A 24,005-nucleotide genomic window follows, 5' to 3' on the forward strand; every position below is an offset into this window, starting at 1 on the left:
TATAGCATGTTAATAAGTGCATGTAAAAAAGTGGAGCAACTCAGAAATTTACGGAAGAGGGTTTTATGAGGTAGCATTTAATTGGTTCTAATCACAATAAGGCTAACAATGATTTTATATTCACAGGATTATGTATTTGGCAAAAATTTCAATGGTATTACATATAAACAGTAGCCTACAAAATTTAAACCAAGCCCTAGAGTGTAATCTTACATTAAAAGTTTACAAAATAATGGAGAAAATAACAAAAAACAGCTGAATTAAGGGGTTAAAAAAGTAAGGATCAGGCATTCTTGTTTAAAAAAACTTAAAAAAATAGGAGGAATTGCTGTAAATTCTAGAATATTTTATTCATATAAGTAAGAATAAAATTTAAATACGAGATCAATGTTTACATAAAACTTTAGTAACTTCCTTCAATGGTTATAATTTCAAATAGTTTTCTTATATATTCAATTTTTATTTAGTGGTATTGATTTCAAGAATATGATCTATTATGCTATTATACTTACAACTCTGAAATACAATATAGTCAGATCCTATTCCTAGATAAATGTTCAGATATTAGGCTTCCACTTAGAAAAACTGTCATATGCTTATAAAGACAACACTAAACTGTAATATAAAATTAAGTTGACCATTATGAACATATTCATTTAAGGATATAATTCAGAATTTAGAAAGTAGTTTTAAACTTGCTACATATCATAAAAGGTACAGTACACACATCACATGAGTCCTGCCACATTAGTAAAAAAGAAAAAAAAACTATGCCAATATAATTCCAATTAATGTTATTGGAGACTAGTTTTTAATTATAAAATTCATCATTAAGAAGTATTTTTTGAGGTAAGCATTTGGCCTAATGATTTCGATGCTGCTTGGGATGCCCATATCCCACACTGAAGTGCCTAGGTTTGGGTCCTGGCTCTTTTTCCCACTGCAGTCCTTGCAGACTATGGGAGGCAGCAGGAGATAGAGCAAGTAGTTGGGACTCGGTCATGTGGCTGAATTTAGTTCAACTCCTGGCTTCAGCATGGCCCAGAAGGCTTTTCAGAAGATAATCAATGGATGAGGCAGTGCTTTCTTCCTCATTTGCTCTATGTCCTTCTGTCCCTCCCATCTTCCAAGTTCCTCTCAAATAAATCAAATGCAAATAAAAATTTAACTTTTTCTAACACTGCATCTTTTTATTGGCCTATACAAAACACAACTAGGTATAAAATGAATGTTCTCTTCAAAAGAAGCATGTTAACCTATAAGTAGTATTGATTTCTTTTCTTTTCTTTTTTTTTTTTTTTTGGATTGTTTTTTCTTTCTTTTCCTTTTTTCTTAGATTTACATTTAATTTGCAAAAAAGAAATGTCATTTTTCAAAGACCTTAGCATGCTTTTTCACAAATCAGACTTGTTAAATCCAGTTTCTTTTTTTATTATTTACTCATATCTCTATTTCCTGATACAAGAAAGCATGCACACTATCTTATCCATCTTTTGCCATTCACTACATTAATTCCTTAGCAAATGTTTAACTGAATTCAAGAACAGCATAAGAAGAGAACAGATAAGGAGAAACATAAACAGATTAGGAAAGGATGAAAGAAGATATACAAATCTACTTTTAATATGTTTACTTTGATTTATTAGTTTAAAATATTTCTTAGTATTTGCTTTCATTTTCTCAAAAATTTATTCTAAAAAGAAATTCATAAAAAGAAATTTATAGTTATATATACACAAACATTAGATAAACACAATTTAGTTCTCATAGGAAATGTAAGCTCTGGAGTTTGAACTATATGACATTATTTTGTGTGGTTATGGAATATTTAAGTTTTAAGTATTATACAAGATATGAATAAATATTTTGAAGTGGCATCTGAAAAATTGGAAAAAAGTTACAGTATCAACTCCAAAATTAAGCCAAATAGGTAGACTCAATGTCACAAGAGAAATGTCTACTCAATAAATGTAAATCTTTCCAAAATTTAAAGCAGTTTATAATGGAATAGGTTGCTAGAAGTGTTCATTTTTATTTAAGAAACCATATTACATACATAGAACATGCATGATTATATAAATAAATCATTGAAAATGATTTTAATTGGTAGAGGTACATTATGAAGAGGTTGACCCCAATATGCATTCTACTCTGGCTAGGACTCCAAGGTTGAGTTCCAAATAGTCTAAGCCACTCATAATAATCATTTATTTTTATTGTTTGTTGTTTTTGGTGGTGATTTGGGGGGGGGGGGGGGTTGAAAGAAAGCAATGATTACTTCAGAGGCCAAGCATCAAAATTTAGCATTTTCATGGCAACAGCTGTTGGTTCAAAGTATGCCAAGATCTAAGACTATCAAACAGATTGGAGGGAAGGGTGTTGTTCAGTAACTGGGAGAAAGCAACACTCCTACTCTCCACCTGGATGTGAAGGTCTACAGAACCATGTTCCCCTGGAAGCTTTCCCATGACCACAAAAGCTACCAGGGTTAGCATAAAATTGGCATTTTAGGTGGAATAGGAAAGATGCAGACAAAACAGCATCACTGATGACATTATTGACACAGATAAGTCAACTCTGAAGCCAACTTAGTGAATCTATCTTGTTGGCTCCCCAACCTTCCCTATTCTATTTCTATGCTTGGGATACGCCTTTCCCCTACTGGTTTCCAGCAGGTTTTGACTAGTTGGAGATATCAGCAGGAAATTAAAAGACAACAAGAAAATGAAATTGAGGTATTTATTCCCCTGGCTTTACCACTTAAAGTTAGTTCATAATATTGCTTTACTAAAAACAATACTCTATTCAGGTGCCCTATTCCTAGAGCTAAAATAACTCTTTTGAGTTGTACTAAACACCTAACTCCCCTCTCTCTTCAAACCTTCCTGAATTCTCTTAACAATGCCCACAAATCTTCAAACAACCTTGCATTTAACATTTCTCAATAACCCAGATTGAATGGTCCATTATTTCCTGCTATGACTACGACTGATAACCCATTGCTATGGTTTGATACTATCTCCCAAAGTTCATGTGTTGACATATAGTCCCCATTGCAAGATATTAAGAGAGTGAAGACAATCTATGTTGTTTAGAGGTGAGGTGTTTGGGAATTGATTAGGATTATATAATGTAATTAGGGTAGAACCCCCATTATTGAATCCTGATGACTTTATGGAAAAAGCAACTAATACAGATAAACATGTGCATTCCCTATGCCTTGCAATGTGATACCTCTTGCTTCCTCAGGACACCCCTAGTAAGGCAGCCATCATCAGATGTAGCCTCTTGACCTTGCAACTCCAAAATGGTGAGTCAAATAAAGAGATTTTATTGATATGAAATAGTCTCTCCAGTTATTTCATTATAGTAACAACAACAACAAAAAAACCTAACATAGCCATCTAGCACTAGACTTTCCAATATATTAGCTAGCATATTTCCTTTATGTTCAGCTACTTTGAATCATATTTTCTATAAACCACAAACAAAAATATCTCTGTGAATATACAGAATCACTTCCAAGTTTTCTTCTAACTCATATATATATATATATATATATATATACCAAAAGCATTTTTTAAGAGGCAGTCTAAATGTATTAATAAGTATTCTCATTAGACTACTATCTTTAGATACCCAGCTTAGTTGATAAGAAAATAAAAATGGAACCTCTATTAACTATACTACTATAGTGATTTCTGATTGTTAAAAAATAAAACAATATGGGCCAGCGCTGTGGTGCAATGGTTTAAAGCTGTAGTATGTAGCACTGGTATCCCATATGGGCACCAGTCCAAATCCCACCACTCCACTTCCAATCCAGATCTCTGCTGTGACCTGGGAAAACAGTGGAAGATGGCCCAAGTCCTTGGGCCCCTGCACCCACGTGGGAGACCTGGAAGAAGCTCCTGGCTCCTGGCTTCAGATTAGCTCAGCTCTGGCCATTGTGGCCATTTGGGGAGTGAATCAGTGGATGAAAGACCTCTCTCTCTCTCTCTCTCTCTCTCTCTGGCTCTGCCTATGTAACTTTCTTTCAAATAAATAAAATAAATCTTTTTTATTTATTTATTTGGCAGAGTTAGACAGTGAGAGAGAGAGACAGAGAGAAAGGTCTTCCTTCTGTTGGTTCACCCTCCAAATGGCTGCTACGGCAGGAGCTATGCAGATCTGAAGCCAGGAGCCAGGTGCTTCCTCCTGGTCTCCCGTGTGGGTGCTGGGGCCCAAGCACCTTGGCCATCCTCCACTGCCTTCCTGGACCACAGCAGAGAACTGTACTGGAAGAGGAGCAACCAGAACTAGAACCCAGCACCCATATGGGATACCAGCACCGCAGGCAGAGGATTAGCCAAGTGAGCCACGGTGCCGGCCCCAATAAAATAAATATTAAAAAAAAATATGAACATTCATCTTTATAGGTAATCATGGAAGCACGCAAGATATTTTCATTTATTCAATTCAATTCAACAAATATTTATGGAGGCAGGCAGTGTTCTAGGTGCTGAGAATATAACAATAAGGAAATATAAAATATATACTGTCCTTGCTTTCACAAAGTCTTCTTTATTCTAGTGGAAATAAGAAGAAAATTAACAATGTAAAGCATGTCCGAATGGTCCTATAAAAACAGTAGAGTAGGGAGATAGTGATGATTATGAAAGTAATAGAACTTCCCTAACAACCAGTCATATAAGCAAAATTCTGAAAGTACAGAATCAAACCAGTGGATATCCGCAGAAGCAATGAGAAAAGGAAACGCAAAAGACCAGAGATGGACATGTTTACCACTTCAGTTTTTAAGGGACAGGCAAAGAGGCCTTGATTTGGCTGAAACAGAGAAAGCAAGAAGAGTGATGAGAGTTATGTCAGGGGTATAAGACTTATGATTTCATTCTGATTTTGATGAGTAGTAAGATATGGCACATTTTAGTAGGACTGTTCTAACTGCAAGCAAAAACAGATACGTGATAGCTAAAAGTGAAAAGAGGATGATTTGTTCTAAGGTGGTATCAATGGAGATAAAAAGGAGAGGAGTAGTAAATAGGAAACAGTAATTGATTGCTAATAGATTCTGACAGTAAGACAATAGTTTGGATCCAGTATGTGAAAGGAAGGATTAAAAGGATTAAGGGCTTTTGTCTGCACTACCCATTTAATGACAATGCCATTAATCAAGATATAGAAAACTGATGAAAAAAGATCTGAGAGGAAAGTCAAAAGAAAAGTCTGGATAATTTAGATTTGTGAAGATTACTAAACATGCAAGAAGAACTGAACTGAACATGGGAGAAACACTTGAGAATAATTTATATTTACAAGATAGTGAGGGCTAAAGAAATGGATATGCTCAAATAGAGCAAGGTACTACTATAGACAGAGAAATAGAAAGATTCAGTACAAGGAAAAGGAAGACTTCAGCATTTAGAAAGCAAAACTATTATAAGAGAGAAAAAGAGGCTAAGAAAGTAGAAAAAAAACAAAGAAACTTACTACAAAACATATCAAAGAGGTCAAATAACATGAAGACTAACAAATAATCACAGGATAATGTATGAAAGAACTGCTTCCAGTGACATGAGCCACATCAAGAGAAGTGCAAGCATAAAAATTTGTTTGGAATAAGAGTAGATTTAAGACTAAATGGGGCGGCTGGCACTGTGGTGCAGCAGGTAAAGCTGCCACCTGCAGTGCCGGCATCCCATATGGGTACTGGTTCAAGTTCCAGCTGCTCCACTTCCGATCCACTCTCTGCTATAGCCTGGGAAAGCAGTAGAAGATGGCCCGGGTCCTTGGAGCCCTGCATCCACTTGGGAGACCTAGAAGAAGCTCCTGGCTCCTGGTTTTGGATCAGCACAGCTCCACCTGTTGCAGCGAACTGGGGAGTGAACCAGTGGATGGAAGACCTCTCTCTCTCTGCGTCTCTTTCTCTCTCTGCGTAACTCTGAATTCCAAATAAATAAATAAATGTTTAAAAAAAACAATGGGAGTTCAGGTACATAAAGAAAGTTTAATAACTATAAGTTAATTATTAAAATTCATCAAATTAATAAAAATATATAATTACCATAACCTTCTCAAGCAATGTAGAAATGCATTTGATAAAATTCAGCATCTGTTTATGATAAAGAAAATTCTTAACAAACTAGAAATAGTTCTTTGACTTAAAAATCTACAAAAAGTAGTCTATAGTAAATCTCATACCTGTTAAAAGCATTATCATGAGAGCAGGAATATGATGTATAACCACAATTAAAACTTCAACACTATACAAGAAGCGTGAGATGATACAACAAAACAAGAAGTAAGAAGGATAAATAATAGAAAGGAAAGACAAAACCATCATTTTTGATGATATTATTGTCTACAAAGAAAATTCTGAAAAATCTATAGACTACCAGAATTAACAGAGGAAAAGTAACATTTGTATGTACCAGTTGAATTTAAATACCAATTATGTTCCTATACACCTGTGACAAATTTGAAACTGGAACTTTGAAAGCATGACATGAAAAATATTTTTAAAATATTTTTAAATCCCTCAATTAAATTATCAAGATAAATATCTCATCTTTTTAAATGAGCAAAGATTTGAAGACATTTCTCCAAAGAAGATATATCAATAAATACCCCCAAAGCACATGACAACAGGCAGTAAGCACATGAAAAAAACATTCAACATAGTCATCACAGAAATGCTTATTTTAAAAAACATGCCATTTCATATCTACTAGAAGACTAGGATCAAAAAAGGCAAAATTAATGCATTAGGGATTGGAAAAATTGGAACCCTCAAATTCTGCGGGCAGGAAAGTAAACTGATGGATTTTGGGAAGCACTGGCAGTTGCTCATTTGGTTAAACATAGAACTTTGAACTGCTTAGTGTCATCCATTCAAGAGCAATGAAAACGCATTGTTAATAAAACCTGGTACATTAACACTAATAATAGCACTGTTCATAATAACCAGAAGATAGAAACAAGACAAACGTCTGTCAAGCTATGAGTTTTTAATAAATAAAATCTAGTATAAACATGCACTATTATTCAACCATAAGAAGGAATAAAGTTTTGCTATTTGCTATAACATGGATGAAGCTTGAAATCTTGATTATGCAAAATTATACAAAGCATATATAAGCCATATATAAAGTAAAAACATTAAGTGAGTCTACTTATATGAAAAATCTAGAATAGGCAAAGTCTTAGAGACATAGATGTAAATTACAGTTTGCCTATCTGTGGTTATCTTGAAGGTATATAGGGATAATTGGTAAAGGCCATGAACAAGGCATTTCTCAGGAGAAACAAGACAATGCAAGATATGTGTGTTTTATGTGTTTGTATGTACATAAGTGTGTGTGTTTAACCTCAGTCAAAATATTGAAAAAATGCAAATTAATACACCAATGGGATACAATAAGGAATATTCAAATGTTCACAGAACACTTGTATTATAATAATAAATTTCAAAATATTTACAGAAAAATAAATTTATCTTTTAATTCCATTTTCCTTCTTTTTGACAGCCTTTGCACTCACTATATTGACAGTATAATTTAAAGGATGTCAATTATTCAAGTACTATTGAGAAAGAAAAAGAAAATATATCTTTCTGTTTTGAAATTTTTTTAAACAATATCTTTAAGTTTTAAATGTAAAAGAATTCTGACTTTATAATTATACTGAAAAATCAGTACACAGATGAAAAAGCATCCTGAAAATTCATCTTGTCATCCTCATTAATCTAACAAAGTCATTTCATAATATCTACTTAATATAGAATACAGCATATCATGTAACTCCTAAAAATAATTCAAAACACTTTATATGTATGAAAACAGCATTCCATCTCTAAATAAATAAACTAGTAGTTGGGGCAGGCACTGTGGCATAGCAGGTGAAGCCACTGCCTGCAGTGCTGGCATCCCATATGGATGCCAGTTCGAGTACCGGCTGCTCTAATTCCTATCCAACTCTCTGCTGTGGCCTGAGAAAGTAGTAGAAAATGGCCCAAGTCCTTGGGCCCCTGCACCCATGTGGGAGACCTGAAAGAAGCTCCTGGCTTCTGGCTTAGGACTTGCTCAGCTCTGGCCTTTGTGGTCATTTGGGGAGTGAACCAGAGGATGGAAAGTCTCCCTCTCTGCTTCTCCTCTCTGTGTGTAACTCTGACTTTAAAATAAATTTTAAAAAACTTAACAAAATAAATAAACAACTGGGTCTTAATGAAGTTCTTAATGTTACAGGAGAAAAAAAGCTTCAGTAAAGAAATGATACCAATGATGGATCTATCTGATAATCTACCATCCCTTAATCATCAATCATTAAACAAACATTAGCACTTGTTTCAAAGATGAGGTATACATATTTCAAATATTAAACAATTGAAGATGAAATGACAGGTACTTCCAAAAGTCTTCTCAGTTTTATTCCCCAAGGTAAAAATTATTTTATTCCTCTTATTTGATAGCTTATCTGTTTTTCTCAAGTTGTTTTCAGAGAAGCTGAGTATTAAAGAGTTAATTGATAAGAAGAGATTTGACAGTACTAATTGTGGGAGATAGATATGTCTTTGAAAAAATAATACTATTATTCATGAAATCTCACATCAACATTTAAAAGAAACTATGTAACAAAGGTAAACTCTTGTGAAACATAATTAAATTTCAGCATTTATTATCATAAGAGTACAGTTGTAACATTAGCAAAGGAGGCTGGCATAAATGACACAAATTGGAAAAAATAAGCCCATCTAATTAAATTGTTTAAATGACATATTAATTTTAGGGAGCTACTTTAAATATCTGAATATATAAAAAGCTGCAACAAGGAGCATCAAATCATGTTTCTGTTAGTACAAAATGAGGATTTGAAATAATTTAAAAATAAAGCAAAAACTAAATAAGTCCACCTAAACTAAATATCACCATATATTTTCCTATTTAAACATCTGATACTTTATTTGTTTATGTTAAAGTAATATTACATGAGACTCAGTGTAGTTCATTGACACAATTCCAATATAATGATATTCCCTTCATCCCCACTCCTTCCCTATCCTTCTCCCATCCTCCCTTCCTCCCTCTCCAGTTCTTTTTCTTTCCTTTTTTTCTTTTTTTTTTCTCTCTCTGTCTCTCTCTGCCTTTTTCTCACTCTCTCTCTCTCTCCCTCTTTCTTTTTCCACTATAGTCAAGGGCTAATGTTTCACTAAATAAAAGACTGTCATAAATAAAAAGACTATAGTTCAGCAGGAATACAGGCAAGGGCTATACAAACAATAATCAAATGTAAAGATAACCATTTTACCCATAAACAATAAATCTTAAAATAAACACAGATCATTAAAACTACAGTAGCATTTTGACAAAGATTTCACATAACTACATTTGTAGCAATATCAGCACACACAGGTATTTCTTTACTTCTTTTTGAGTTTTTTTTTTTCTTTTTAAATTTTAACTCCAATTAAGTGATATTCCATATATTAATTTTAGTTTCCATTAAAGGAGAATATGCAGTGTTGGTTTTTTGTTTCTGGATTATTTCACTAATCATACTTTTACTATCTACTTTTATTTCATGTCTGTACTTATGTTTAAATGTATAATGGCTTGTGAATGAGCAAACATTAGGATTATCCAACTGTCAAACAGAGAAACGAGAAACAAAATGTAATTAGTGATTCTTAGTTGTCCAACTTTGAAAGACACATAATGAAATCATTAATATATATCACTTACCTTTTCAAGTAAGTAGCCAATGACTAAAAAGCCTTTTCCACCCAGCATCTGTTCTTGCATGGCTACTGAACTTTTAAGTAGTTCAACCAGGAATGCCAAAAGAGTAGCACTGCATGTAAAGTACAGATAATTTCATTATGCAACCATTAAATGTTTATTATAGATAATAGTATTCCACTCCAGTATTTTATTATGAATAAGATAACAACCATAGTTTACCTTATATTATACAATATATTTTCTCACAAGTATGAAAAGTTTTCCCCCTTTTCAACCATAACCATGTTTTATATTCCATAGTAAAATGGCAAGTTTATCTGTATATAAATGTATATATATATTTGTTAAGTAAATTTAAGATTAGAAACACACATGTATGTCATTTTTCATAATAAAAACTTCTCATAATTCTTTCTTGAATAACAACATTTTCTAGAGAATTTTTAAGTATATATTTAATACTGCTTTAGATGAACACAACTTTTTTTAAATAAAATGTTTTATTTAGACCTATTATTTAAAAAGACTTTGCTGAAATAAAATCCAGAGAAATATGCAATATGTCACTTGTATCCAAGAATGCCCTCAGAAAAGTTCATGAGAGCAGGGGAAAAAAAAGATTTGTGTAATATTGAAATGAAAAGTGACAATTAATTAGTGTATACACAGACACATAAAAGCACACAAAGATATGTTCCAAAGATTACACACTTGACATGGCTGTTGAATGAATGAATGAAGAAACAAAAGGAAAACCAATCAGCACATTGAATTAAGGTTTGATAATGTATTACTGCATGAAGTTGCATGTGACAAATTTGACCAACAGCACTGATACATGAATATAGAGTCCCTAAAACTGAAATACATATTTCTTCATTGTATATCATTACTATAGTTTACAATAAATTGCTACAAATCATCTTTATTAGGAATTAAACTCTACTAACAATGTCTTTAATATAACTTAAATTACCTGGTTATAGTCAGAAGGGAAAAACCACAAATACAAGTATATTTTAAATGTAGACATACTCATTATTACAAGTTATTAAGAAAATTTGGTAATGAGGAAAATTTTTAAATTATTTAAGCCCAAAAGCAATCTTAAATTATTGTAGTCTGAATTAGTCTAACTCTTATGGTTTCAACATGATTGACAACACATTTTTCTGATACTGAAGCTATTGCTGTTCAAGTCAGAATTGTTCTCCTAAGAATTAATAGCAAAACTATCATTAGCATTATTATAAAAATTGATAGACTGAATACATAATGTCAGCTGAAAGTACATAGTATCAGGAAATAAAGTACTTCATTATAGGAAATTAAGATTCTATTATTTTAAGTGGATCTACATCTTTAAAACACAAAGAAATAAATTAACATTACAAAGCAATAATATTCTTTTACTCTGTCCTTAAGTCAAAGGTAGATATTTACAAGAAAAACACAAAACACTGAAGAATCCCTTGGGAATTTTTAAAGTAATTCTGTAAAGAAGTACAGCTATTAAGCAATCTAGTCCATTTTAAATTAACTGAATCAAAGCCACGGTCACTTCACAAATAACTGCTTAAGTAGTATATTACATATAACAATTCTGCCTAAATGTTTGAAATTACTAAAGAAAAATACCATTCACAGATTACCTAATTTCCTAATCTGTTCATGGAATTCTTACCTACACTCAAGTTAGTGATTTAGGGAGGAAGTGGATTCCTAAACATCAGCACTGCCAAAAACAAAGACTATACATGTCTCACATTGGTCCCTATGGTCCATAAAAGAAGGCAACAAAGTATTTCTTACAATAAATCACCCTCTAATGCAGAACCACATAAAATTATAAGGACGCCATTTTTTAAATTCTTTAATGTCACAAGACCTACTGATTCTAAAATATCTAATGAATTAATTCAGACCTCTAAACATTGGATAGTTCTATTACAAAAATGGAACTATTAATTTTATTAAATTATAAAATCTTAACATATGACTGCTGTTCAAAAAAGTAACTTCTCTTCAGTATTAACCATGACAACAATTTAAAAGTCATTCACTAATCAATTAATTTACACCTAAAACTCAATGCAATAGTAATACCACATCTTTAAAAAAAGTCGTTAAAAAGTCTTTAAAATAAAGTATATTTGACATGGTGGACGTAATAGTAAATAGATGGCCATCTTCGAAGAGGTACATTTTCAAACATAATTTAACAAACTTACCAGTAACTAAAATGCATCGGATTGCTGCAGGGCTCACAATAAACTTGCAAAATTCTGTGTACTGCCATACAAAATTTCTCTCCATTCTTGCCTATTTCCAACTCCCCTAGATACAAAGGCAAATATAAAGGATACTTCAGCCCATTCCTATATCTCCTACATACCACTTCCTGTCTAGAACACATCAGTTCATCTGTAGAGGATCTAGGTTTATAGGATAAAGCAAAAAGCAAGTATCTGTGACAGCCAAACCTAATATACACAATATAGAAAATTCTCTTGAAAAGTATAGCAACCAAGGGATAGATTTTCAGAGAAATATTTTACTTAATAGACAAAAAGTATGCTGATTATTAATCATTATATAAAATTGCTAAACTTTTCAACAGATAGTACTATAACATATCATGTTCTGTAAGAAGCAATTCTATCAGGAATGGTTAAGGGTTTATCTATCCTGTCTCCTTTTAAGGAAAAGGACACGGAAAATCTACAGGTATTATGGTTTTTCTTTTCAAAATAATTACTAGCTGCCAATTCTTAATAAGCTTCAATTACACTTGGAAAAGATATTTATTTCAAGTATCATTTTTGAAAGGCTAGGACTTAGGGAAATAATGAAACACCATAAAAATACTAAAATAACTTAGCATATTCATAATGTCTCCAGTGCTTCCTATTTCACATTAAGAAATACCACAACAGTCTTGGCCCCAAATACCAATAATATATATTGATTATGAACAAATAGAACTAATTATTTCTAATGAAAGTATGTATACTACATTTTATTTCATTAAAATTTACAAAAGTGTTTTGATATTTTACTATAACTTTTTCTATTTTATATATTTAATTTTTTAGAAAAAAACTAATGTAAAATTTTCATGTAATATGATCCTAAAATTTTATTATTTCTAAGATAATTCTATTATTTAGAGATGCAATATATCATAAAAATAAATCTAGTTTTAACTGAAATAAGAATGAATATACAGTGTAACCTAAGTTCAGTTCAAAGGCAGCACTTAGAAGACAAAAACTGGATATTCAATTTGCTTTATATTAAAACAAGCAAATTACCATAACTAGAGTTGACTTTTAAAGTAAACATTTTCTATTAATAAGAGTCAAACTAGCTTCTGGAAAAATTAAAGATTCCCCCTGAGATCTAATACTTCCTCCCACTTTAAAAGGATGTCATTAATCTCTTGAGAAACACCGTAGGGAAAGTAATTGTCAGTAAAAATTCAGAAGTAGTTAACTTCCAATTAAGATTTAAGATATCAGTAAAAGGGGGGAAACTCTTTTGACCATTTTCAGAAGGTTTAACCTCGAAACCAGCCCATTTTAGTATTAAAATAATATAAAATATCTAATTCTATAGTTTCCATAGTATTTATCTCATTATAAAACCTTCCTAGATGGATGGAACAAAACTAAATGAAATCAACTCAAATGCATATTCAAGACAATGTCTGATGACAAAAAAAAAAAAAAACCTCACAATTAAGAAGAATTAACTTCCCACAGTTCAAAATTACAAAGTCTAAATCCAAGCTTTCTCACTGCAGAAACATTTAACAGTCACTTTTAAACAAAATGCTCCTGAATTTGCCATCTTAAGGACCACTGACTAAGTATGAGATAAAAATTTTGACACCCACACTGTCACACTCATCAATGCAGACATTAAGAGGAACTATAAACCAAAGTAGGTGAGATACATTTATCTGTGGAGTCAAAAAAGAAATACAGTGAAATGCAACACAATAAAATATAAGGACAGATGGAATAAAGAATAACACATAAAATCACTTAGCCTTCCCTTGGCCTCAGTAATGTCTTTTTTCTTCAATATAATAAGCAGGCAGTCACAACTATACACCGATTTGCTACCATTTTCATAGATATTTAATAATATTCTCTATAAAATCTATTAAAAATTAAGTTGTAGTATTTATGCCTTCCTTTGTTTTGTAATAAATTTTCTCTTTATGTTTTAACTGCCTACTTTATTTCTGAAAAAATAGCAAAAAATCCAAATCTAAAAAGTTGAGATTGAAGTATGTCATGTGTTTTGAAAGAAACTAAATTTAAAATTGTACACATAAAGAAATTAATTCTAAAATCCTATAATATGCTGTAATATAATAGTACATAGTATCTAACAGAATTTATGTAGTTTTAAAACAAAACAGCCTTTACCAAAAACTGTCAAATATAAAAGAACTCTCAAAGCCTAATGTTTTTACAGTTTAACCCATCTGAGATATATCATCTCTTACAATGCACTATGTGTCCTAATCCCTTTATAACAACGTCTTGGACATGCTGCAACCACAAGCCACCACTGTAACTATGGAAACATGAATACTTTAGAAATGTACTGATGGAATTTCCAAACTGAAAGAGAAACTTAGCAATTCAAAACTGGAAAGAAAAAAAAAAAATAACAGAAGTACATTGTAATTACATAGAGATGATCTTAGCTATTTATGCATACATTAACATCCATCAAGGTCAAAACATGTCATGGCAGGAAAGTCAAATGGCTAATCCTTCAGCCAAACCCTCAGTCTATTAAACAAAAGAAATGCTGAAACTGGCAAACACAAGAAAATAAACAGGAAAGCCTGCGACTGCTCTAAAAACAGAAACAGGTATTTGATACTTGTGTTAAGTTTTTATTATTTTAACTAATTCTATTATTAAATTATCATTAATTGATAAACACAGATATTTTTCCCTTCAGTTTGCCATTCTAAGAATGCTGATTCAGAGCTCTCTCTTACTTATGGCTTCATTTCCACAGTTTCAGTTACCTGTGGTCAACTCTAGTTAGAAAGCATTAGCTAGAAAATTCTAGAAATAAATAATTCATAAGTCTTAAACTGTGTATTCTGAATAGTGTGATGAAATCTTACACCACTAGGTCCACACTGCCAGTATGGAAAACATTCTTGTGTCCAACATATCCGTCCTGAACACATTACCCACCCATTAGTCACTTGGTAACTAACTTGGTTATTAGACAGTCAAGATAGTGTAGATGTTTTATTCAAGCAACTGTTTACTTAACCATGGCTCCAAACTGAAAGACTAGTAGTGAAAATGAGGCACAAGGACATAAAACATGAAAGACTTTTTAAAAATTTTATTTAAAGTATACAAGTTTCATATATACATATGTAGGAACACAGTCACTTCCCACCCTACCCTCCTCCCACCCATGGTCCAACCCTTTGTTCCTCTTCCCTCTCCCATACCCACTCTTAATTTTCACAAAGATCTATCTTCAGTATACTTTTTACTCATAAGGTTAACCCTACACTAAGTAAAGGTGTCAACAAATAGTATGAAGAAAAAAAAAAAAAACACTGTTCCTCAACAGTAGAGATAAGTTCTGTAACAATCATCAAATCTCAAAATGTCCATTTTAATCTAATACTCTACGTTTTAAGTAACTCTATTAGTTACCCCAGGTCAGGGAAAACAAATGATACCTACCTTTTTGACACTGGCTTATTTCACTAAGTATAATGGTTTCCAGTATGATCCATTTTGTTGCAAAATAAACACATTTCATTTTTTTATACAGCTGAGTACTACTCCATAATGTATACACACCATAATTTCTTTATCCAGTCATTAGTTGATGGACATATTGGTTGATCCTGAATTGGGCTGCAATGAACATGAAGGGGTTCAGATAACTTTCATATGCTGATTTTTTTACATTTAGGTAAATTCCCAGAGGGGGATGGCTGAATCATATGGTAGGTTTATATTCATATTTCTAAGGTATCTCTATACAGTCTTAAACAGTGGATGCACCAGTTTAAATTCCCACCAAAGGTGGATTGGGGTATCTTTTCCCCTACATCCTCACCAGCATTTGTTGTTTGCTGATTTCTGTATGACAGCCATTCTAACTGGGGTAAGATGATGCTTCATTGTGGTTTTGATTTGCATTTCCCTGATGGCTAGTGACCTTGAGCACTTTTTTGAGTGTCTGTTGGCCATTTAATTTTCCTCTCATGAAAAATGCCTGATCAAGTCCTTTGCCCACTTCTTACTCTGTTTTGTTGTTGTTGAATTTCTTTATAGATTCTGGATATTAATCCTTTATCAGTTGCATGGTTTGCAAATATTTTCTTCCACTCTGTCAGTTGCCTCTTCACTTTGCTAAGTGTTTCCTTTGCAGTGCAGAAGCATCTCAGCTTGATGTAATCCCACTTGTCAATTTTAGATTTGCTTGCCTGTGCTTCTGGGGTCCTTTCCAGAAAGTCTTCATCTATGCCAATGTCTTTCAGAGTTTCTCCAATGTTCTCTAGTAATTTGATAGTATCAGGTCATAGATTTAGGTCTCTGATCCATTTTGAGTGGATTTTGGTATAAGTTGTAAGGCTGGTTTCATACTTCTGCATGTGGTGATCCCGTTTTCCCAACACCATTGGTTGAAGAGACTTCCTTGCTCCAGGGATTGATTTTAGCTCCTCTGTCAAAGATAAATTGGTTGTAGATGCATGGATTGATTTCTGTAGTTTCTATTCTTTTCCATTGGTCTACACATCTGTTTTTGTGCCAGTACCAGATTTTTTTTTTTAAGATTTATTAATTCATTTGAAAGGCAGAGTTACAGAGGGAGAGAGAGAGAGAGAGAGAATGTCTTCCATCTGCTAGTTCACTGCCAAAATGGCTGCAACAGCCGGAGCTGAGCCAATCCCAAGCCAAGAGTCTGGAGTTTCTTCATGTCTCCAACATTGGGTGCAGGGGCCTAAGAGCTTGGGTCATCTTCTGTTGCTTTCCCAGGCACATTAGCAGGGAGCTGGATCAGAAGTGGAGAAACTGGGACTTAAACCAGCACCCATATGTGATGCCGGCACTGCAGGCAGCAGCGTCACCTCCTATTCCACAGCATTGGCCCCACCAGGCTGTTTTGATGACAACTACCCTGCAGTGTATCTTGCAACTAGTATTTTGATGTCTTCAGCTTTGTTTTTGTTGTATAAGATTGCTTTAACTTTTTGGGTCTCTAGTGTTTCCATATGAGTTTTAGTATCTTACTTTCTAGATCTGATAAGAATGCCCCTACTATTTTGATTGGAATCACATTGAATCTGTGAATTGCTTTCAGTAGTGTGCACACTTTGATAATATTGATTCTTCTAATCCATGAACATGGAAGATTTTTCCATGTTTTTGTGTCTTCTCCTATTTCTTCCTTTAATCTTTCATGATTTTCAGCTTAGAGATTTTTGATATCCTTAGTTAAATTTATTCCAGCATATTTAATTCTTTTTGTAGCTATTATGATTGGGATTGATCCTAGAAGTTCTCAGCCATGGCACTGTCTGTATATAAAAAGGCTATGATTTTTGTGTGTTAATTTTATATTCTGCTACTTAAACTCTTGTATGAGTTCCAATAGTCCCTCAGTGTAGTCTTTTGAATCCCCTATATATAGAATCATGTCACCTACAAACCGAGATAGTTTGACTTCCTCCTTTCCAATTGGTATTCCTTTGATTTCTTTTTATTGCCTAATGCATCTGGCTAAAACTTCCAGGATTATATTAAATACAATGGTGGGAGTGGGCATCCTTGCCTGGTTCTGGATCTCAGTGGGAATGATTCCAACATTTCCCCATACAATAAGATGCTGGCTGTAAGAACAGATTAACTTCTAGTACTATGTGGCAATGCTATACAGTGCATAGGAAAAATACATAATACATTTTTTGTGTGTGTAAACACAGTTTTCATTTTCTCATAAATACAATTGAGTAGAAAGGATAAATTATATAGTTAAGTATACATTAAAACTTATACTGCCAAATTATATCCCATAGTGGCTGTACCATTTAGCAATCCAACCAGTAATCAGTAATGTGTTCTAATTAGCTGTGCTACACATCTATCAGTTGGTGCATTATATATATTTTTTAAATCCCAGGCATTCAGTTTGGAGAGTAGTATCACATAATGGTTTCAACATATTTCCCTATTGGTTTAATAACTATAAACATCTTCTCATGTGCTATTCTGATATAATTTATAGTTTCTTTATGAAATGCCTATTTATCTTCCACTCATTTATTTTAAAAATTTTAGCTGAGATTTTAAGTTATGCATGTTATGAGGTACCATGTTATGCTTTGATAAATGTATCCATTGTATAATGTCCAATCAGAACAAACACATTTGTCTCCTCAAATATTTAACATTTCTTTATGATTAAAAAATTCCAAATTACTTGTTTTTTTTTTCTTTAGGCAAATATAGAGTACATTATTATAATCTATACTCACCCTTCTGTTAGAAATTCTTTTTTTTAAACATTTATTTAATGAACATACATTTCCAAAGTACAGCATATGGATTACAATGGCTTCCCTCCCCCCCATAACTTCCCTCCCACCTGCAACCCTCCCCTTTCCCACTCCCTCTCCTCTTCCATTCACATCAAGATTCATTTTCAATTCTCATTATATACAGAAAGAAATTCTTAACTGTACTATAATTTGGAACGTGTTAATCAACCATTTTGTTTTCTTTCTGTTGAGGGTTGAATGTGCTTGACATAAGTTCTTTGTCAAGTATGAGATTTGCTATTATCTTCCCACACTGCACATGCGTTTTCATTACATCTTTCGCAGAGTAAAACTATTTGTTTGATGATGTAAAACCAAATTTACTAATTCTTTTTCTTCTATACATACTTGTTGTATTATATTTATGGAGATTTTGCCTAGCCAAATTTACAGATGTTTCTTCCTATGTTTCCTCAAATTTTATGCTTTATATTTAGACTTAACTGTTTACTTCAGAGTCAATTTTATATAATGTCTGGATTGGGTCAATGCTCATTTTTCACACCACAATTCTGTCTCCAATGTACTGCTTTCAGAATATTGCCCAAAATCAATATCCCACATATATGTGGGATTATTTGTAGACTACGGATTCTGCTCCATTATAAAACATGTTTCTACCATTCTGCTAATATAACAATATTTTTATTATTATAGATTTCTAGTAAGTCTTAAGGCCAGGTAAATATAATTCCATCAATTTTATTCTTCTTCAGAATTATTTTAGCTATCTTACTTTTCCTTTCCATATAAATTTAACTATCACATTTTCCATATCAGTGAACTTATTCAACTAGGATTTTGACTAGGATGGAGTTACATTTCTATACAATGCAATGACACCTTTACTACATTGAGTCTTACCATCCATGAACACAACATAGCCCTCAATTCAGGTCTTTTTTTCTTTCATTAGTGACTCGTACTGTTCAGTACACAGTCCGTATTTTTTTTTAATTTACATACAAATATTTTCATATTTTGAGGTTACTTTAAAAATGGTACATTTAAACTTGGTTTCCTATTTTACAACATTAATACAGATAAATATATTTTTGTTGAAGAACTTTGTATTTTTCAACCTTGGCAAACTTGTTTATTAATACTATGTGTTATGTTAATTCCCTGAGAATTTTTTATGGAGACAATCTCTGAAAAAGGACAGTACTATTTTTTCTTTCTAAACTGTATGACATTTGTTTCATTTTCTTACCTTATTTATGGTTAGAATAATCTGGATTAGATCCATGACTGGCATCATAAAAATTTAAATAGTTCTGTTCCAATTTCTTCCCTTTCTGTGATGTCCCTGATGATTTCTGATTCTGAAGCTCTGCTGAGCACTTTTTTTTTTCCTTTCATACAAGTTTTATTTATCCTCACAACAACCCTGTGAGGTAGGGTGATCAGGGCATTTGGACATGAGAAAAGTAAATCTACAATACTTGTTCACAGCTACACTCTCAGTAAATAAATAAAAATTAAATTGAGATTTTTAAATGTTTGTGACTTTATGTTAATTCTTGTGGAAACAGGTAGAGTGAATATTTACTCCGTCCTACCTTAACGCCAAGAGAACACTGCCTTGAAAAATACCATTTCAAAAGATGAAAGCAGTATTTCATTGCTTATTTCTACACAAATTTATAATAAAAAAGTGAAAAATTTACAGTATATATATTTAATCGTGTAATTCAGGGACATGTCCTTTAGCTGTGTTTTTGATCAACAATTCTAAGTCCCAGAAATGCAAATTTTTAAAGATGTATGAAAAGCAAAAATGGAAATGAGCAATAGCCTCAATCTTCATTATTCCTCCATGTACCTTGAATAAGTTCTGTGAAACCTGCTGTTATTTTAAATTTTAAAAAATCTACCACAGCCGGCGCTGCGGCTCAATAAGCTAATCCTCCGCCTGTGGCACCGGCACACCGGGTTTTAGTCCTGGTCAGGGCACTGGATTCTGTCCTGGTTGCTCTTCTTCCAGTCCAGCTCTCTATTGTGGCACGGGAGTGCAGTGGAGGATGGCCCAAGAACTTGGGCCCTGCACCTGCATGGGAGACCAGGAGAAGCACCTGGCTCCTGCCTTTGGATCAGCGCAGTGAACTGGCCACAGCGGCCATTGGGGGGTGAACGAATGGAAAAGGAAGACCTTTCTCTCTGTCTCTCTCTCTCACTGTCCACTCTGCCTGTCAAAAAAAAAAAAAAATCTACCACAAAGAGATGTCTAGTAAACTTTTATTTTGTTGCCTGTTCTCAAACCACTGTTTTTTGTTTTTTTGTTTTGTTTTGTTTTTTTATTTTTTTTATTTTTATTTTTGACAGGCAGAGTGGACAGTAGAGGGAGACAGAGAGAAAGGTCTTCCTTTTGCCGTTGGTTCACCCTCCAATGGCCGCCGCGATAGCGCGCTGCGGCCGGCGCACCTCGCTGAGCCGATGGCAGGAGCCAGGTGCTTCTCCTGGTCTCCCATGGGGTGCAGGGCCCAAGCACTTGGGCCATCCTCCACCGCACTCCCTGGCCACAGCAGAGAGCTGGCCTGGAAGAGGGGCAACCGGGACAGGATCGGTGCCCCGACTGGGACTAGAACCCGGTGTGCCGGCGCCGCAAGGCGGAGGATTAGCCTAGTGAGCCGCGGCGCCGGCCTCAAACCACTGTTTTTTGAACAGAGTTTTCCAAACCTGCCTATTATAACACTGGAGAGCTTTAAAATAATGGCCCATTTTAGACATAGTTTCCCCCAGGGTAACCTTCAGGAATCTGTATTTAAAAGCTCCTTAGAGTAATCCTAATCAAGTCAGGTTTTGGGAACCAATGATGGATCTCAAAATACTAATACCAAACACATCAACTAACTAGTAATAACTTGTTGCTCCCTTATATCTTTTTTAAAAAACATCTCAAAACAACATGTTACATCCCCCAAACTCTTGCCTCTGGGCAATTCAGCAGTTTATAATTTTTTCCACAACCAGGGCCAGCAACAGAGGTCAGAGAGATATTAAAATCAACAGTTGTGTGCCATGCCTTCTTTGATCTCTAGCCCCACTGATCAAAGAAAATGCCATCCTCTCCTCAGAGGTCTGACTCCTACAGGTGAATTGGTGACACTGCCTAAATGGTGACCTAAGGGCCTGGGGGCTGGAACATGAGGAAAGGAAATGAATGTAAAGAGAAAGTTAATAGAGGCAGAGGCAGAGAGAGAGAGAGAGAGAGAGAGAGAGATCTGCCTTTGTAACTCTGTAACTCTTTTAAATAAAATAAATGATTCTAAAAAAAAAAAAAAGTCTAAGCATCAACAAATCCTATAAACCCTAAAAAAAAGTTTAAAAAGAACTTGTGTAACAGAAGGAGACAGTTTCTTTTGGAGCTCTTTCGATGAACCCTGGTACAGTTAGCAGTTTCCAGTAAATTTCATTTATACTGGGGTTTACTAGAGGTACAAAACTTATAGTGAACACACCAACAGTTCAAAAGGACTTCAAATTCTGCTAGTCTTGTTCAACCAACCTGTTGCTACTCCATGGAGTCTGTCCATGTTGGGTTTTATTCTTACACTGATAAGAAGAATCAGAATAGAGTAAGCCCACTTCATCTTACCCAGAATTGGAATTCAAAATTTTAACTCTTACTGACTTAAACAATGTCCCAAAGTAAGAGGACCCAATGCCCCCTCAGTTCCTTCTAGGTCCCCACTTTTTGATCTCACCATGCTAACGGCACATATTTATTCAATATGCCCAGATATTGGCAGATGGTATACCACCAGCTAGAATCATGTTTTAATACCACTATACTACCACATCCAAAATATTCTTCACACCCTTTTACAACAAAGAATAGTAAAATCTGATCAATAACTACTGCAATTTGCCAATTTTCAAAGCAAATAAACCAAATATACCAGAAACAATGTCATTTATTAATAATTATGTCATAGTCTTGTGTGACTACATTTCCCAGCTACCTTACTGTTAGTTTTGCAACTACATCAGCAGAGATAAGAACAGAAGTCTTGTATAGCCTACAATGGTGAAAACTCTATACACTATTATCCAGTCTCTCTCTTTTCCTTCCTTAATGAATGTTGGATACTCAGATATATGATGGTATGACCTAAAATCCCAGTTCTCTCAGTGAACTATACTGGTCACTTGAGGAATGCATAAAATTTTATTGCGGCAAACCATTAAGATTTCAGGGTTAATTTGTATAACATAGCCTATCCTAAAATAGCTAAAGAAAAATAATAAAACCTGTACACTACTTGCATTTCAGAGTCTTGTTCTACTATCCCACCCTTAACAACATAGTATCTAATATTTATTTATCGTTCATATCAAATAATCCAGTATACTTGACTCAGACTGGAAACACAAAATTTCTCAGTGTTTTCCTAAATAAAGAATACCTACAATGCCCCTAGATCAAATTATTTCACGGTGATGGTGAATAGCTTCAATTACTTCTGGATATCTATGACTGACAGTGGAAACTGGGTTGTATTACAATAGTTCAGCTCCCGTAACAACTGGCAGGCTATCACCAAGAACCAGGAAGCCAAAGGGACTTAACCCTGTCCTAAAGGAGATCTGTCAACACTCCTGTATTGGCTGTATTAAATGTGTTACCAATTATTTAGGATATACTAGGGCAGACTGATGAAAACAAACTATACCCAGTTTTTATTACACTTTTTTCCTCAATTTCACAGAAGTTTATTAGCATCTGTCTGCACTGGTAGCTTTGGCTACAACATTTTAAGTAAATGGATACAGTCTGTAAGTCTCTTGTTATACCATCTATTCCTACATGAGGTAACAAAGTTTCATTGCCTTATGAATATTCTACAGTTCATCTGCAGTTGATGTACTCTAGGGTATAAATCCTTGATTTCATAAATGCCTAGTTTGGGGCTATAATGCTTATTGATACAACGACTCCTTTAAGGCTTTCAAGTTGTTCAAGATTTAAAAATCCTGGAAACAGGAATTTCTTGCCTCAATTGAAATAAAAATCTCATTGATGTGTTATTTTGACACTGTGATTTTAAAAATTTACAACTTCCTTCCACTGTAACTGTTATAAAATCCACTGCAGAGCAAAAGCCATTTGATGATGCTGTGACTCATGTTTCAGCCAACGCAATAGTCACTTCCCCTTCAAATTAAATTTCATGCTGATTTGCCTTCTCCAGCAGTAAAATGTGTTGTATCATTATATAAGAACAGACATTATATTTGGAGGAAATACTTTCAAATAAATATTTTTTTAAATATCCTTAAGAGCAACTTTATCTTTGATATTTCACAAACTGCTGTTAGATGATATAATTATATCCTCTCCTCTACTTAACATATTGGGTGGAACAATAAAAGAAAATCTGATGCAAAGAAACAAACATTATTGATGTACTCCTAATTTTTTTCTCAAATTTCTCCAACAAATAATCATTTCTGCCATATACGCCCAATGCACAATGAAAGCAGGCATGCAAATAAAACTTTTCCCGTCTTCCTGAAAAGCACTAATATTTAAATTGAATTTATTCTCATGAAAATATGCAAAAAGTAATGTTTGTATATTCTGAAGATGATTAAGTCTATCCATCCAAAAAAGATGTCAATAAAAATCCTTAATACCCAAATCTATAGTACCTTGC

General features: G+C 33.6%; 1 protein-coding gene across 5 annotated transcripts in view; it reads right to left on the reverse strand.

Annotated features, from left to right (window-relative positions):
- NBEA (neurobeachin) overlaps nucleotides 1-24,005 on the reverse strand; it is a 731,002-nt gene that overhangs the window by 557,533 nt on the left and 149,464 nt on the right. For all 5 annotated transcript variants that reach the window (XM_062194378.1, XM_062194375.1, XM_062194377.1 and 2 more), the window contains exon 11: nucleotides 9,738-9,846. In XM_062194378.1, coding sequence (XP_062050362.1) covers nucleotides 9,738-9,846 — 109 coding nt within the window. The remainder of the gene's footprint in view (nucleotides 1-9,737; nucleotides 9,847-24,005) is intronic.

Source organism: Lepus europaeus, chromosome 6 (genome assembly GCF_033115175.1).
Source record: "Lepus europaeus isolate LE1 chromosome 6, mLepTim1.pri, whole genome shotgun sequence".
NCBI lineage: Eukaryota > Metazoa > Chordata > Mammalia > Lagomorpha > Leporidae > Lepus > Lepus europaeus.